Genomic DNA, 18,826 nt, shown 5'->3' on the forward strand with positions numbered 1-18,826 from the left:
TAGATTAGGCCTAAGTCCACTAATATATATATATATATATATATCTTGTGAACTCTTATTATTTTTTAGAAATACAATCTCATTATTTTACTTCAAAATTTTTAACTGAATATATGTCAAAAATATATATTTTTAATTAAATTGTTGCAATATATAATTCCTTCAAATATAATATATTAAATTCATATATAATAATATATTATTTTTATTATAGGGATGTCTTCTACCTTTATCATTTCCTTAGTATTTATGTTGAAAATATTTATTTATATTCTATTGTAGATATGAAATATTCGAATTATATATATATATGAAATAATAATTTAATATATAATCCGTTAAAATTTAACCAACAAAAGTGTCGGAATCTTTTCATTGAATTTTTATATACAAATATAAAAGTATATATCCTACATTTATACAAAATAAGTCTTAATACAAAAATATTTATAACTCTTAACTTAAAAAGTATGCATCATAATTTAAAAAGTGCACAAGTCTCTGGTCTGAATTTGTAAAAAATACTGTATTTGATTATATAATTATGTACATACTCTCTGCTTGAAAACTAGTGTTGTTGAAATTTCAAGGCTGCTCCATTTTATTTTTATTTTTATTTTTATTTTTGAAGTGTTTAATCACTAGATTGGTTGCATCATATTCAAATGAAGCTAAATAATTGGTTTGTTTGTGTTTCCGTACACTCTGAATAGTGAGTATCAATTCACTTTGATCATCGTCATGTTTGGTAGAAATATAAACATTAATTAGACGATGAAGAAATTGATATACTAGTTGTGTTTAGGTATTGGTGATTTATTGGACATTGTATTTGAATATGCATTGTGATTAGATCCGGGTATAATCGGATCCGATTCAGGTCTCGGGTCAGGTCCAACCATGTATATTCGGGTCGGGTCTCAGGGCCAACCGGACCCGACCCATTGCCATTCCTATTTGATGTTCTTGGTGGAGGTGAGAGATCGGTTAGAAATTGAGGGAAAATAAAGTAATTGTTTTATTGGTCAGGCTATAAATAGGTAATACAAAAAAGACTCAATGTAATCAAATATAATATACAGATAAGACCAAATCTAAATATAAATATATTTATAAATATCTAAAATATTTCAACAAACCCTCAATCGAACACTCAAGAGAGCTTTGAATCTCAGGATCTCTACCTTCAATTCATGTCAACACCTGGAATTAGCACCATTGCATTTTCTGAATGCAACAAAAGCCATCAATTCGTGGATCTGGTGATTTGATGTCCACAATGGCTTTTTTTGGTTCACTAATTAATTTTTATGTGACTTCTTGGACTTACATTTGGTGTAAATCATTATCAATATGTAATGTAATGTTTTTAAATCTGATTTCTTGATGATCATTATGCAGTTTCACCTATTATTAGGAGGCTAAGTCCATCTTTAAAATAGGCGATAAAGTTAGATAGATGCAATATGAAAGCCATAAAGAACCTATCTAACACTAACCGACAAAAATCAGAAAAATGTCGTAGAGCAAGCAAATGTCGAGAAGCTTTAGCTTTTCCGGGTAAAGTTGTTTCAGAGATCCGGCATTCCCATACCGGTTTTAGCATCGTAAGTCTTCTCCAGAACGACATCCATTGGAGTGTCCTTAGGACCAACTGCATTAACAACAAAAAACAATAATAACCAATCCTTCCTTTGCTAAAGAAATCTAATTTCCAAATTTATGGATTTTGGGATCAAGTAAAATGTCTCGAACAAGGTTTTATGGATGCATAAACAGCTATAAATCAACAAAAGAATTGCAGAAATGAGATTTGAGTATTCAAGAACCATATGATTTTTACCATAGTTAGGCCTGGGATGCCTCCTCAGCTTCAATATCTCCGGGCGAGGTATGATCGATCCTGATGATCCGATTCCTCTAGATACGCGCACCTTGGTGCCATCTTCCAAGTATTTAGTTCCAACCTTGCAGGGATTCCTAAAAAGGGAAATGTGAAATGTTAGGCGCCGTTTTACCAAGAAAATGGTGCAGCCCAGATAGGGTAAACCTCTCACCCGGTGACCGGATCTACAATTTGAACATTCGAGACATGGAGAGGGGCTTCCATTGTGAAAATCCCACCTGCATTGCCCTGTGTCTGCTTCACATGCTTTTTCACCTGCTCAGAAATTCGTAACTTTTAAATTTGCCTCACAGATACACCCATGATATGAAAAATTACACAAACAGGAGAAGAACTAATGGCGTCAACGAGCAATAGAGAATATTGTCTCTGTGAAATAATACTTTTTCTACATTCTCAGCCATCATTTGAATTGCTTCCCTGAGGAATCCACAAAGAATCTATTTTACCAAAAAAGGGGCACCATCACACAAAATCAATAGGGGTCGAGGATCTTTCGACAAACTCGAATTGTCAGACTAGTAATGGACATCAACAGAACACCATTAAAGAGTATATAAAGAGTTGTCATTCAAAATTATCATACTAGTAATGGACATCAACAGAACACCATTAAAGAGCATATAAAGAGTTCTCATTCAAAATTATCATGATTTGGCTGCAATGAATTTTCGTGAACTTTTTTTCACTATACAATCTTTAAATTCTCTTAAAAAATTGAGTAAACAACTTAGAATAGCTCACCAAATTCTTTCCCCCAACAATGACTCGATTTTGGGAGCGGAATACACGTTTGATAATTCCAGTTTCGCCTTTATCCTTTCCCCTAATTATCATTACCTGCATAGATGATTAACCAACAAAATCGAAATGTTAATGGAAAATGATCTGGAACAAATTTGAATTTTCCTTCAAGATTGCTTAATTCTCCTTACATTATCACCTCTGAGGATTTTCCAAGTCTGAATTATTTTTTGTGCTGCCTTCCAACCCATCTTGTTCTCCCTTGCTGAAATTTCCTATAAGAAAACCTTCACGCAGTCAGAAATCGAATCCAACATTTACTGCAGTTGAACATAGCCGACAGAATCAAATCTCATCAGGTTCTAGATGAAGAATACAACCTCAAGACAAGATCGAGAGCACACTAAACAAACGAGAAAGCTAAATTGGAACACGAATAAGAAAACAATTCACTGCAAAAACACTACAACAGAATTACTCAAATTAGAAGGCGATCAGTCACCACATTCCCATTATATATCAAATACAACAAAATTAATCAAAGAACTGAAAAAAAAAAAAGAAAAATGAGGAGCAGAATGTTTCCAAAGCTTTGGAAGTCACAAAGCAGACAAAATACAGAAAACAGAAAATGACACAGTACAAAAAAAAAAAGCTATACCCAAATCGACACCAGCAGTAACCAAAAATGAGAGAAAGAAATGCATACAAAGAAACACGGATAGTATTGTGCGCGCCCGACTGCGAGGTGGGGAGGGAGGCCGGCGGCGATATGCGAAGTCGAGATATAGGTGTGGGAGCGTGGCTGCGACGATCTCAGAGGATTGATTTGGAATCGATGGGAGGATTTGCAATTGATTCGGTTCGAATCGGCGGTTAAAAACAAATTATATATATATTAACCTCACCGTAAGGTACCAGCATTCACCAGGGGGAGCACCTGGGTGGTTGAAGAAGAAGAAGAAGAGGAGGAAGAAAGGAAAGAAAGGGGAACGAAGAGGATAGAGAAAAGAAGCTGCAGGCGCCTGCTGTGGATGTGTGATGTTTCGATTAGGGCAAAAAAAATTGAAGACCGTGTTTGGTTTTGGGACTAAAATTAATAAATTTTTGGAATTAAAATTAATAAATTTTTGGAAAATTGAATAATTATGATATGGAATGGAACAAAAATAATTTTTACCGAGAAAATTGATGTTGTTTGTTTAGTAAAATAATTTGAAAATATGTGGTGATGTTTTGATTAGGGCAAAAATTTTGATCTTGTTTGTTTAGCAAAATAGTTTGAAAAGATAAATTTTTTTTTTTTTCACGAAATTTTAAAAATATTATTGGGATGTAGTAGAAAAAATAAATTAAATTAAAATAAATTAACTTTATTAATATTGTACTCTCTCTCTCCTGTAAATATAGTCTTATTTGAGTTTCGGAACGAGATTTTAGGAACATTGATAGCCTGTAAAAAGTATAGGTAAAAGAATTTTTTGGCCGTGTGAGTGTATTAGTGTAAAAAGTAGTGACAATTGTGTAATAAAAATGAAAAAATAGAGGTAGTTTTATGGTTATATGATTATTTATAAAAATAAGATTTTCTTTGAAATAGAAAAAAAAAATGATAAACAAGACTACAGCTTGTATAATATATTGTAAATTTAAAAAATATTTGTAATATTAAATAGATTATTAAAAAAATAGATATTTTGCTACCAAAATAGAAAAATGGATATATTCTTAAACAACAGATGAAGTATGAAATACAAAGAATTGCTGAAAAAAAATAAAAATAATAAATACATATAATATATTAATTTTTTTTAAAATTAAGCTTTGTTTAGATATGATTTTTGGAATTTTTGAAATTTAAATTTTTTTAAAAATATAAAAGAATTTGTATTTGATTTACTAATATTTTATGAAAAAATATATATATTTGATATAATTATTTTTTAAATGAATAATTCTAAATTAATGAAAATTTTGCAAGGTAAACAAAGCCTATTTTGGAAACACTTATTAAAATGAAAATATATATTCTATAAAAATAATATTAATATTAATAAGAAAATACAGTATTATTAATGATATAAAAAATAATATACTATTATTTTTATATTTTCATATTTTAGATTTTATAATTTTTTATTATATAATTTAATTTAAATTAAATTATAGATATAATATTTTTTATAATTAAATTTTATTTATACTAATTCAATATTTAATTTAACTCGTTACTAAATTTATTACTATTTTAATGGTTTTTATAATATAAGAATTTAATCAATTATTATTATTTATATAATTTTTATACAACAAATAAATATTTAAATAAAATAAAAATTAACATTAACAAATCTTTAATATAATTAAAATTTACAAAAAGTTAAAAAAATATATTAAAAATAAATAATCAAAATATTTAAATCAAAATTGTCAAACTGAAACTGAAATGAAGATTCAAAAGTTTCTATTACAATTTGACCTTTTATGATGATTATTTTGGACATAAACCATTTGCCTAATCCATATTTTTTACTTGGGATATGCTGAAATTAAATAAGTATGTCATTATTAAATTTACTTATAATTTATTAACAATAATTTTATTATTTTTATTTTAATAATAATAAATAATTTATTACTATTCTTTTTACCATCATCCATTTTAATTAGTTTCTAAAACGGTGAGATCAAGGACCGTTTGGATTGACTTAAAAAATATAAGTACAAGTCAAAAGTGGAAGCAGAAGCAGTTCGATTTTGTATTTGGATAAATCATTATAAAAACAGCTTTTCGTAAAAAACTGTTTGAACGTTATATAATTAAAGTGTTTTTAAACTGTTAAAATTACTTAAAAGGACATGCAGTTGATATAATACTAGTTTTTCTATAACACTTTTATAATTTAATTTAAAATTTATAAATTATATTTAAATATTTTAAATTAAAGTATAAAAAATGTACTTTTAAATTTTGATTATTTATATTTTAAAATTTTAATTTAAGGATAATATATCAATTAAACATAAAATTACAGTATAATATTATATAATTTATATTTTATAATTTATTTTAAAATTTTATAAATTATATTTAATAATTTAAATATAATTAAAAAATTTATATACTCCTATTTACATTCGGTACTTAAATTTTAAATTTTAATCCAAATATAGTACATAAATTAAAAATAATAAATTAATTATATTTTTTAATTTGTATTAAAATATAATATATATGTATATAAGTTATTTATTTTTATATTATATTATATTATTGATTTATTATTATTATTATTATTATTATTATTATTATTATTATTATTATTATTAAGGATAAAACAGTAATTTTGACTTTGCTTATTTCAAAAACTACCTCAAAAAGTTGCTTCTGCTTTTGGACAGAAGCCAATGCAAACAGGTGCAAACTGCTTTGTAGAAGCCAAAAACTCCTGTCAGAAGTCAATCCAAACGGATCTAAAATTGATTAAAATAATTAATACTTGCATCAAAATTGATGATTTTTTTTAATATTAAAACCAAAAAAAATCTTTATTATTATTTTGAGAATATGTTATTTTTTAGAATAAATTTGAAAATATTGTTTTTATTATTGTTTGTATTTCTCTATTTTGGGTTTGTTCTCTATATATTTTTAGCTAAAAATGTTTTTGATGTTAGACATGAGTAAAAAAAAAAAAAAAAAAAAAGTACTCCATATTTTTGTGTTGAATTATTAATTTTTTGTAAATCAAAAAAATATACCACCTCCGTCCACCCGTTAATTTATCCATTTACTTTTTGCATGTTAATTTTTGAATATTAATTATTATATCAAAACATATTACAAATAAAAAAAAATGACAAAAATATTTTCATTGGTGTCTTATAATACTAATGTAATAATATTTATAAAAAAAAATAATATAAATATAAAGATATTTTTAATATTAAAAATAATAACACCAAATACAAATGAATAGATTAACGATGGACGGAGGTAATATATTATATTATTGTGTATATATTGTAAATTTTTAATAGTAGTAATACTTTCGAAAAATCATTCCACTTAAAAATACTTCTCAAAAAATCCTTTATTTCTTTATGGTAAAATAATAATTGAATGATACTTTCTAAAGAATAATTATCTCATTTAAAATGGGCGCCTTTGATTTTGATTTGAATCCAAAACCACGCCAATTGCCCATATAGTTCACAATTTTTTTTAATAATTAAAAAAAAAAAAAACCATTATTTTCTCTTGCAAATATATATCAAAATATTACTTTAAATCAAAACTTAAATAAAAACCTCACTCAAATCAAAATCAAACAAACCCCATATTTTTTGCTAAAATGAAAAATAAAACAAACCAAGACAAGATACAGGCAATAGAGTTGTGATTACTTGGCTGCAGAAAATTTGTTCTTCTTGTTGCCTTTCTTCCTCGTGCCGCTCGACTCCGGCGCTTCCTCCTCTTCGGCCTTTTGCTCGGCCTCTTAAGATCGCCAACTACATTGTATCAACCTCACCACAATAAGCATCGACGTTTTTGTAAATTTTGTGACCATCAAGTTTAAAGAAGCTTTAGTTACCTCGTCAAGTATTGGCTTGAGTTCCTTATACCGGGATTTCGCAAGGTCGAATCCATCCTTCCGGAGTTCCTATAGACCCAAAAAAAGCAATTATTTAATACAAACATGTAAAATATTATGTATAAATATTGTTGCATAACTCAAGTTTGTGTTACCGAAAAATATATACAATTTTTTTTTGTGCAAAAACAAGAAATTTTATGCACTATTTTACTAATGCAGAGGTAAATTATACTCCCTCCGTCCGGCTCTAAGGACCTCATTTACTTTTTGCGTCAATGTACTTAATATTAAAAATATCCTTTTGCACAAATATCATTATAATAGTATTACAAGATACTAATAAAAGTATTTTTGCCAACCCTTAGAGTTGGATGGAAGTAGTATAATAACATTTATATGGGATATTTTATACATTTATAATTGGATGTGGCTTGGAAAATTTGCCCCGTTCTCTTTTATGATTTATAAATTACAAGAGACTCATGTTTTATAAAATATTGCACAAATTTCTCTGGAAATTGCATGAGGTCCCTTGTGTTTTAAAAAGTATTGTATATAACCCTTTAAAAATTGCATGAGCTCCCTTGTATTTTCGAAAAGATTGCAATCTTTTAAAAAATACGAGAAAGTCTTAGCAATTTCTAAATCATAAGGAGAATAGTACAAACTTTCCAACCCATAAGGAGGTTGAAAATAATTTTGCCTTTTAAATTAAAATATAATTCTATAGACGTAATTTACTCAACTTTCATCAAAAATAAGGAGTGTAGGCGAAAGAAACACGGACCTTGCCGGTGTGTTGTGTGTGCTCATAAGCAGCCATTTGCCAGTACATATTTGTGCGCTTGTAGAAGTCCTTGAGAGATTCTCCGGGCTTTGTTTGTACAGAGAAATATTTAGTAATCAAAATGAAGAAATTGAGGGAATAGAAGACAGAATATGGAATAAAGAAGCTCGATTAAAGAAGATGACGTAAAGAGAAACACCAAAAGTTTACCGAGTATTATACCATTGGTGTTCTCTGTGCATCAGAAAGACCAAGGCTGGCTCTAATCTGCTCGATTCTGATGCGTTTCTCCTTCCGTCTAAGTTTCCTTCCTTCGCCTTTTATAATAGCAACAGCGTCGCCCATTTCAACCGAATTTGCAGCACCATTTGTAGTCTATATAATCAGACAGGCGTCACTCAAATGTATATCATTTATCAAAGAATTGGCTATAAGATTAAACGTAGTTTATATTCATGAATTCCGAAGACTAGAGTGTATCACCTCCAATTCGTCTTCTTCATCACCTGACTCTTCGCTGTCGTCACCACTGCCATCTTCATCATTTTTGCCATCCTCTTCATCTTCATCTTCTTCCTCGCCATCTTCTTCTTCATTCTCTGATTCCTCAATCCATTCTGATTCAGATGCCTGAATAAAGTTCATACCGAATTGTTAAGGAGTACACCACAAGCGCAACACTCAATTGGAAAATGATAGAAGTGTTTTAATCGATGAGCACTAACCGGAATGATGCACCTCCACTCATCCAGTTTGTTAAGGTTGAGTGCGTACAGATCGTCCAGCGTAATTTCTTGATCTTTAACTTCCATCATCCCACCATAAATGTATAACGTATCTTTTCCAACAACCATACAAGAATTGATTCGTCCACACGGTTTTACAACCTGCAAAGGAGGTTGAAGACAAACATAAAAAGCCGAGAAGATTTCTAGAATTGTCTGATAATAACTGAAATTCGACACAGCTAGATAAAGTAGAATATGCTCGACACACCTCAGGGATAACAGAGCTTTGCACAGCAGATCTCTTGGTAGATGCGGAAGCTTCCATAGTGTTACTGATTGTTACATTTCTACTCAAATTAGACGATATATTTTTTACACTGCACTCGACCTCTGCATCATCATCTTCAGAATTATCGTCTTCATCAGAGGATAAGTTACTTTGCCTTTCGGCCACTCTCAATTTGTCAGAGATTTCCATATCATTTTGTCCCATCTCAGAATCCTTCTTTTGCTGCAAAAATGTTCCATGTCTCCATAAAAACATATATCTCTCAAAATAAATAGAAGTTGAGAATCACATGAAATTTTTAGATCATCAAATCAACAAGATCCGTACCTTTGCTTTTGTTGCTTTCTCCTTTCGAAGCTCCAAAGGATACCTTTAATGAAAAAAGAGGTAAGTCTCCATAGATTCAACAAATTAAGTAAAATTATACCGAAGCATTCAGGGAGTCGGAAGCCACCAGCGATGATTGTCCAATTGGAAGCCATAAATTTCATTCAAGAACAAGCTCATCATTAGGTCACCTGTAAAATAGCTAGGATCAGAGATTCGATCATGGAGAGTGGTTTCAAGATAGCAAATGAACAACGCAGAATATACGAAGATATCATTTAACCTCTGTGAGGAATATAGAAATAGAAAAAACAAACCGATATATTAAAATAAAGCCATGTCTTGATAAAGGCAATTTAGGACACAACCAATTCCTTGACAAATTGAAAATATACTTTGGGAACAATCTGATGAAATTAGAGTAATGGTGGTCATGCGTAACATGTGTAAGAATCTTAACTCTAAGGTTCAATTATTTTTTCGGCTAGTCATCAACTATTTAGGCCAGCCTGTTACAAGGCTAGTATATATTTTGATTACAATTTACATTGACGAAAGAAGAATATATGAATCATTCCATGTCCTGGATATATATTTTTGTATCCCAAACCAAAAGGCCAAAATGGCAAAACTGTTTTCTAATTACTAACTCCGTCCCAAATCTTTTGCAATTCTTTCTAATTTGGACTGTCCAAAATCTTTTGGGACTTACCTTTTGTTTACACAGTTTTTCGGTTTTTAAAAAATTGTTTGGATATAATAGATTTGTTTATTCTGTATTTTTGGTCGGATGTATTTTAATGTTAGATATGAGAAATTATGATGATAATTTAAAAAGTAATATTTTATATTGAATTGTACAAAGTAGATAGAGTATATATATTATATATAGTGTTAATGTGTGTATATTAAGTTTGTTCATCCAATATATTTTTAAGTGGCACAATTCCCCTATAAATATTACAAAAGATACAATATATACATATTAACATAATATATATAATCTATTCACCCACAAAAAAATCAACAAATTCAACATAAAATGTTATTTTTTACATTTCTCATGCCTAACATAAAATACATATTCATTCAAACCACAAAAAAATCAACAAATTCAACATAAAATGTTATTTTTTATATTTCTCATGCCTAACATAAAAATACATATTCATTCAAAACTACAAAGTGAACCACTTCTTCTGTTCCTCCGTTTGGTGAGTTAAGAACCTCCTTCGATATGATACTTTCTAGACCTACGAGGGATTTGGTATGAGAGATGAGATTGAACCCTGTGTATTTTTTTTAAAATAATATTTATAGGAATCGTTACACCCTAAAACACTAATTGAACAAAATAAAGTTTGAAAGTGTTTTTAAACTGCTAAAATTACTAAAGAACACATGTTACTGTAAATGCATTTTTTATTAAGTTTTTCTAATTTATTTTTAAAAGATTTATAATCAAGCCTAATTGAAAATATATTTATGTATCAATATATTTTAAATTTTAATGGAGTAATCTACAAATAAAGAAAAATATAATTAACTTAAAATAAATTTTACACTACAATTTATTTTAACACTTTATAAATTATATTTAAAAATATTAAATTATCTACTATAATTAAAACTTATATTTTTTAAATATGATACCTTAATTATATTCTTAAAATTTTTAGTTAAAACACTATAGCACAAACAAAAATTAAAATACAATCATCTTAAATTTTAATTTAAGTATAATATATAAATTAATTAATTTTATGTTATGTTATTTTATTATTGTTAGGGATAAAATAATAATTTAGGTATTAAAGTTGCTTCTGCCTTATTCTAAAACACACTTGGAGCCTAAAAGTTGTGTTTGCTTTTGATCAAAACTCAATGTAAACATAAACAAAGTACTTCTCTTTAGAAGTAAAAGTCAAAAACACTTTCTGAAAACCCTCCAAACGGGGCCTTAAAATATTATCATCAATGGACTTTTTGTCCAACTAACTTGCTTCATATTGTTCAAGTAACCTAAGCGACCTTAACTCTAACGATTTAGCTATAATAATCCACTGCCTAACACCATACAACCCCATATAATCCAGACTTTACCGCTCCTTAGAATTTAACATTTTGGTTACTAGTTGCCTCAAATTAGGATTAACTATATGTTTTTATCTTTTCTTGGAGAGCAACTCCTAACCTATGTTATAACTACAGAGATAGAATGCTATTGCATAAGGACTATAAATGGTATATATTGGTTGGCGTCGGCCAGCCATCATTTGGGCTATTGGATTTAAATAGTGTGGTTTCATTCTCATTTCCTCCTGTTAATGCAGTAGACAAATTAATCACTGAATCTTACTGCAGCAATACAGCATTGAAGAGTTCCATTTTTGTCTTTTCAACAACCTAAAACCAACATTTATCTAGGAGAATATTCAAAATGCGGATACGGAAGTATTAATTTTGAGCTTAAATATATTAAAAAAAGGATTGGGGGAGGGGGGTTACCTTCCATTTCCATGTCCACCACTCCTCCAAAGAGTAAAGCCCGCTTTTTGTGTATACACATGGAGAAACCAGCACGAGGTCCAGGAGGCATCCCACTCTTCTTTACCTTTTTATACGAACAAGAAATGTAGGATTAACTGATTATTCTTGCAAGTAAACTACAAAATGTTTTCCATTTCATGACATTGTAATAGTAGTTGACCTTATGATGTACCAGAATTCAAGGGAGAAATGATTTAAGATTTATTTGCACAAATTTTAAAGCATAAAATAAGCAATAACAATAGGAAAAGGGTAAGTCTAAAAATAGGTGAAGTGAACCCACACATTATAGACAAGCTTATATAGCTATATATATAGATATATAGATATTAATAATGAACTGATCATGCGTCACAGAACATTTTATCTGACATTATCAAGAAATCCATGAAAAGTGAGCAAAAGATTGAATATAATGAGAATAATGCCACACTAGTGCATCAAAAGTAGTGAGTATTTACCTTGTTCCATTCCCAAGTTCTAGGATCAAGACTCCACATGTCTGAATGAACAATTCCTTTTTCTGATACCTTTTTGTCTGGTGATGTTGAAACCTCTTTGGAATAACCACCATATAAATAAATCTGAAATAAAAAGTTACTAAGAACATCTATGGCTGTGAGGATGAAATAATTTCAGCTTCATCAATTTCCACATAAAACTAGATTTTTTCCTCAGTCTCACATTACTAATATAGATGCAAAAAGAAAGAAATTTATATGCTAATAGTATTTGATAATACAGAAGAGAATCCCGCGGGTGAGGTGTTCACCTCATCTTGACTAACAAAAAATTGAAAGCCACTTCGCGGGCTAGGCCACAAGCATCCAAGTCGAGGTTTAATTTCTTCCCACTACAATGAAACAAATTGGGTTCTGATTAACAAACACAAAAGAGAAAATACTAGCAATTGACGTGCAGAAAATTCAAACTCATCACCGCATCATACCTTAAACTGATCGAGATCAAATACATGCAAATCATTGTAATACCTACATCAAATAAAGTTTTAGTAGGGATGTAGCATAAATTCAGAAACAGAAGCAATTCTTATAGCCAAGCAATGGTTTAAATTTGACAACTGGATGAGGCCACACTACTAAAATTTGGAGAAGTTTTAAATACAAAAGGGCATGCATTTAATATCAAGAGACGAAACAAACATAGCTCGTTGCAAAACTATACTTATTCACACACACACACACAGTGAAGTTTACATCCAAAACCAGGCTAAGAACTAGAAGGCAACCTAACTTCTCTGAGAGTATCATAGAAGCCTCCAAAAATTATAATTTTGTGCTTGTACAGGACCTGCAAAATGATGAGCCGAAGCATATTAATTTTAGAATCTGAGAAAGACTGGATAAAACCAATGAAAATAACTAAAACATAACATAAAACACAAGCATAAGCAACCATAAACAAGCAGCATTAAACACATGATATCGCGACAATGTACTGAGCGATGGCTCTCTTTTCCTCTTCCCTCTGAACCAAAGTCACTGATTCATCACTGAATACCACAAGAGACATTGGATATAAAAATCCAACCAATCTCAGATTAATCTCAGTTTTCATCTGTTTGAATTTACTGAACCTAAAGCGATGAACAGATGCTTATAGAAATCCAGTCCAGCTGATAAACACAAGCAAGCATTAATCACATTGGCGGTCCATAGGGAAAAGACTTACCATTCGATGTCCCGATCTGGGACTTGGACAACCTTTATAGTTCAGTTGCTCCCATTGGTTTGTTCTCAAATCTAGCATCCAAAAGTCCTACAAACGAACTTTAAAATTAGTATTAACTGAGATTTCACTACCATCAGTAATTTACTTAACAACAACTACAAACACCTTGTAATGGTGAAAACGCTCTTGATTGGGAGATGTGAATTCACCACCTGATTACATCATAGAACCAACTTATTCACACAGATCTTGCACAAAACTTGAGTGTGTTTTCAGTATGAGGTCCTACCGTATATATAGAGATAATTTTTCCAAGCAACTGCTTGATGAGCACTTCTAGGAGGAGGGCTGTTTGGGCTTGATATATGTTTCCACTCTTGCTTGTCAACGTCATACCGGTACAGATTGCCATATACATATGTCTGGAAAAAAAATTCCAATCTCAATCACAACTATTAACTCAAATTCCTTCAAACATGTCAAATTATAGAGTAATAACAACACAGAACCACATTATTTCCTAATGTATGACCATGAAACCCCCATTTAGAGAATTAGCACATGCAGGAATTCAATATCATTTCAAAAACTAGCAATTCCATTCAAGAAAGTTGCTTGTTTTATTTCGCTTGCTAGAAGGAAATAAAAGAAAACTGCATATAAAGTTATCAATGACTTGGCCATTTGAGTAAAACTGTTATATTTCTTATTTCTAAAATATAGGATCACAAAATTCGAGTTCTGCCAATAGTTTCATACGCTTAAGGAACATAAAAATTACAAGGACACTAACCTTTTTCCCATTGTAAAATTCACCACCATAGAGAATTAACTCTGTCTCTTTCAATGGATTAATAGTAAGCTGCCAAGAAAAGAGATTAATGATGCTCATCTATTTTTCTGGAAAATACACAATAACGCCATTAAAGATTTTGAGGTTCGGATCCTAGTATCCTACCGAACAATTCGATCTAGGAGTTGGAGCAGGGACATTGTCTTCAACATGAACTTCTTTCTTTTTTGCTTCCTCTTTTTGTATACTCAACTGCATAAAACAACTCCAAAGCGCTTTAAAAATTCAAAACCATACTTCAAACTTCAAAATTTTCTCAACAATGTTTCAAAAAAAAAAAAAGCTCAGCCTTGCAAGAAAGTTCACAAATTATGTGTCTGCAATGGCTGCAATGATCGTGAAGAGTGTTGACAGTTTGAATATGATAGAAGGGAATAAATTCCTGTAAATGCTCCCCAAATAATGCACAAACGACGAAAATCAAACAATTGAAGCAATTAAATCAAATCCTAAAAGTAAAAAGAAGTTTCACAGAGTGTGCTGATGAATACCAGAATGGCATCGATGTCGTCTTCGGGAGAGAGTTTTTTGGAGTCCCGGCGAGCCCTCTTTTCCTCTGCTTTTGCAGTTTTCTTCTCCGTCTTCTCTTTGCCTTTTCCAGGCTTCTTGTTTTTCTTGCCCATATTGCGTTTCGGTAAGTTTCTATACTACAAAGCTGCGCCGCCGTTCGCCGCCGACGAGTGACTGACCGACGGCTTTACTTCGCAGTTAAACGGCAGCGAGGGGAGCCTTTGTTGTTCTTGGACGGGCTGAAACCAGGTGGACCTTAATTGGGCTAGACCAGCATTTTATAAGGCGGCCGGACCCGGGATGGGCCTTGGGCCTTGACATGCCCAACCGGTTTCGAACCGCCGGTTTGTCAGGTTCAAACTGAATTGATTATAACCCGGTTCGATTCTGAACCGAAACAGTATAAATTATGTTAATATATACTCGCTCTGTCCACTTACAATGTTTACATTTACTTTTGGCTCGGTGTTTAAGAAATAATAGTATTTTAATTATAGTGAGTAGTTAAAAGTAGTGTAATAACATTTTTGCCCTTATTTTTTTGTGTAAATGTAACGATGTGAAGTAAAGTAAGGGTATTTGTGAAAAAAAGTAGGGTATTTAATGAAATGTAAACTTTGTAATTGGACGTCCCAAAATAGAAATATGTATATACTTTCTGGCTGGATGGAGAGAGTATTATAAATTTGTCTCCATTTTCTATTTTTGTCCATCCTAGATAACTTGACATTTTTATTTTTAAAGTATAATTATGCACTTTTATCGCATTTTAAAATTTAAAATTTATAATTTTCTTACTTTTAATTAAACTATTTACTTATCTTAATCTTAATTTATAATTATTTTTATTAATATATTTCTTAATTACCTATTAATTATATTTTACCTAAATTCTCGTATCTACGACAATAAACCCAAAATATCTGGGACAGAAGGAATAATATTTATAAAATAAAAAATAAAATAAGATTGTACCATTTAAAAACACAAATTGAACAAACTTATATACTCCCTCCATCCCACGTATCATATCAACGTTGTCGTTTCTGTCCATCCCACATACCATGTCACTTTCCTTTTTTGGAAAATGATTATACACTTTAATCTCATTTTAAACTTTTTAAAATTTTAATTATATGATAATTATTTTCACTAATACATTATTAATTATCTACTAATTACACTCCTTCTAAAATACCGTGTCTACAGTGTAGCAGACACGGTATGTGGGACGGAGGTAGTATTTTTATTGCGTTTCTCTTGCAATTACTTGTAGTCTTAAAAGAGATTATGTACCGTACAATGATTAAGTATAGATTTGCATTTTGTATATATATCAAAAAATTGTTATATAAATAATACTCCTTTTGTCCGGTTTTAAGGTCTATTTATCTTTTGCGTCATTGTATTTAACATTAAAAATATTTTTTTATTTGTCTAATTTTTTGCACAAATGTTATTATAATAGTATTATAAAACAATAATAGAAATATTTGTCATTTTTCTTTAATTTGTACTATAGTTTCATATAATAATTAATATTCAAATATTAACACGCAAAAAGTAAATTGTACCCTTAAAATCAGACAAAGATAATAATATAATATAACTAGTAAGTATTCAATATATATTTATATATATATATATATTGTAGTGGGTATATATATTGTAGTGGGTAGGAATGTGTTTATATTATGATAGTATGCATGTTATACAAGCATTTATGAATATAGGACAATTGACATAAGAGTAGAGGAAGAGAGAAGATAAAGGATGATAGTAATATTCTATTTGCATTTGTACATAGTTATAGGTGCGATGCAGAATGAAAGTTGCGGTTATTGATTTGTCACAAGATGAACACGTATATGCTATGTACTAAATCATCCACATCTTGTACACGTCGTCATTATGTGTACAACACTTTCACTTGGATGGTTTATACAAAGAATGTGTCTCATAAAAACCTTACTATGAAAAAATCTTGTGGGAAAAAAAAATAATAATAAAGGAAAAAGAATACATCATTCTTAAATTAATGTGTTCCCCTCACGTTTTGGACTTTATTTAATATCTTTCATCCGACGCATTTCAATTTCTTGCACCAATTTATTGAATGTTGCAGTCGGTAGCGCCTTCATAAATAAATCTTCAAAATTTTCATATGATAAAATTTGTTTCACATTAACTTCACCACTCTTTTGAAGATCATTAGTGAAGAAAATTTCGGAGATATGTGCTTTGTCCGATCACATTTAATGTATTCTCCTTTTAATTAAACTATGTAAGCTGCATTATATTCAAATAATATTGTACGAGGTAATATATCATCAGAAATCAAGCCACAATTTTTGTAAATATGGTGAGTCATAGACCTCAACCAAATGCATTCACGACTGGCTTCATGAATTGCTAAAACTTCAGCATGGTTTGAAAAAGTAGTTTTTATTGTCTGTTTAGCATATTTTCAAGAGATTGTGGTTCCACCACACGTAAATACATAGTCAGTTTGAGATTTTTCTTTATGTGGATCAGAAAAATAACCAGCATCAACATAACCAATTAATTCATTTCGAGATTCACTCCAATAAAATAAACCAATGTCATAAGTCCTCTAAAGATAACGAAAAATGTGTTTGATACCATTCCAATAACGCTTTGTGGGGGATGCGCTAAATCTGGCCAATAAATTTACTGAGAAAGATATATCTGGTCTGGTATAATTTGCAAGGTACATTAATGCGCAATAACGCTGAAATATGGTACCTCTGGGTTAGGTAATTTTCTTTTCTTGGCATAAATAGATCTTTACTGGGATAAAGTGATCTGATCACAATTTGTGTACTCAGAGAGTGAGATTTATCCATATAAAATTATTTTAATACATTTTGGGTATATGTGAATTGATGAATAAATATCTCATTATTAACATGATTCACTTGTAATCCCAGACAATATTTTGTCTTTCTGAAATCTTTGATCTCAATTTCTTTCTATAGATATTCAACTGCAATTTGAATCTCTTTTGGAGTTCCAATTAAATTGAAATCATCAACATATATTGCAATGATAACAAAATTCGATATATTTTTCTTAATAAAAACGCATGGGCATATTGGATCATTAGTATAACCTTCTTTTATTAAACATTCACTAAGACGGTTATACCACATTCGCCCTGATTGTTTAAGTTCATATAATGACTTTTTCAATTTGATGGAATATGATTTCTTTGTGTTTAATTTGTATGTTTTAGGCATATTGAATCTCTTAGGAATTTTCATATAAATATCAGTATTCAGTGAGCCATAAAGATATACAGAAATTGTGTCTAAAAAACGCACGTCTAGCTTTTCTCGCACTACTAGGCTCGCAAGGTATCTAAACGTTATTCCATCAACAACTAGAGAGTATGTTTCATCAAAATTTACTCCAGGTCTTTGTGAGAATCCCTAAGTTACAAGACGGGCTTTATATCTTACAATTTCATTATGCTCATTTTTTTTTTCTTACAAACAACCATTTGTATCGAACTGCTTTTATACCATCTGGTGTTTGAACAATTGGTCCGAAGACCTCCATTTTGTTTAATGGGTAAAGTTCTTATTGAATCATATTTCCCATTTTGCCTAGTCATTTCTTTGCTAACATTCATGAATCGATTTCGACTCTGGATCCTCATTTTCTTCCATTATATCAAGTGCTAAATTGTATACGAAGACATTATCAATAATTTCCTCTTTACAGTTCCAACATTTTCTTGAAGTAACATAGTTGATTGAATTTTCAATAATTTCATCATGTTCTTCAAGATCGTGCTCTTTTAGAGCAAGTATTTCATG

The 18,826-nt window shown here is 30.1% G+C and overlaps 2 protein-coding genes across 2 annotated transcripts; both read right to left on the bottom strand.

Annotated features, from left to right (window-relative positions):
- Window positions 1-1,356: 1,356 nt before the first annotated feature.
- Window positions 1,357-3,682, bottom strand: LOC127262776 (uncharacterized). Its single transcript, XM_051291587.1, has 6 exons — window positions 3,360-3,682; window positions 2,842-2,925; window positions 2,651-2,746; window positions 2,058-2,161; window positions 1,844-1,980; window positions 1,357-1,654 (listed from the first exon to the last, which is right to left on the bottom strand). The coding sequence occupies exons 2-6, from the start codon at window positions 2,899-2,901 to the stop codon at window positions 1,572-1,574; spliced, it is 480 nt and encodes a 159-aa protein (XP_051147544.1). The 5' UTR covers window positions 2,902-2,925; window positions 3,360-3,682; the 3' UTR covers window positions 1,357-1,571.
- Window positions 3,683-6,857: 3,175 nt separating this feature from the next.
- Window positions 6,858-15,219, bottom strand: LOC127263167 (uncharacterized). Its single transcript, XM_051292172.1, is given in 21 exon segments — window positions 6,858-7,149; window positions 7,151-7,162; window positions 7,246-7,314; window positions 8,036-8,122; window positions 8,258-8,410; window positions 8,519-8,665; window positions 8,761-8,922; window positions 9,032-9,274; window positions 9,380-9,422; window positions 9,507-9,570; window positions 11,888-11,993; window positions 12,391-12,513; window positions 12,702-12,782; window positions 12,879-12,921; window positions 13,179-13,240; window positions 13,622-13,708; window positions 13,787-13,833; window positions 13,911-14,043; window positions 14,415-14,483; window positions 14,580-14,666; window positions 14,966-15,219. Coding segments are annotated over 21 exon segments (2,046 nt in total). The 5' UTR covers window positions 15,098-15,219; the 3' UTR covers window positions 6,858-7,053.
- Window positions 15,220-18,826: the final 3,607 nt, after the last annotated feature.

This window comes from Andrographis paniculata, unplaced genomic scaffold, assembly GCF_009805555.1.
Source record: "Andrographis paniculata isolate CXL003 unplaced genomic scaffold, ASM980555v1 Contig66END, whole genome shotgun sequence".
In the NCBI taxonomy this organism is placed as follows: Eukaryota; Viridiplantae; Streptophyta; class Magnoliopsida; order Lamiales; family Acanthaceae; genus Andrographis; species Andrographis paniculata.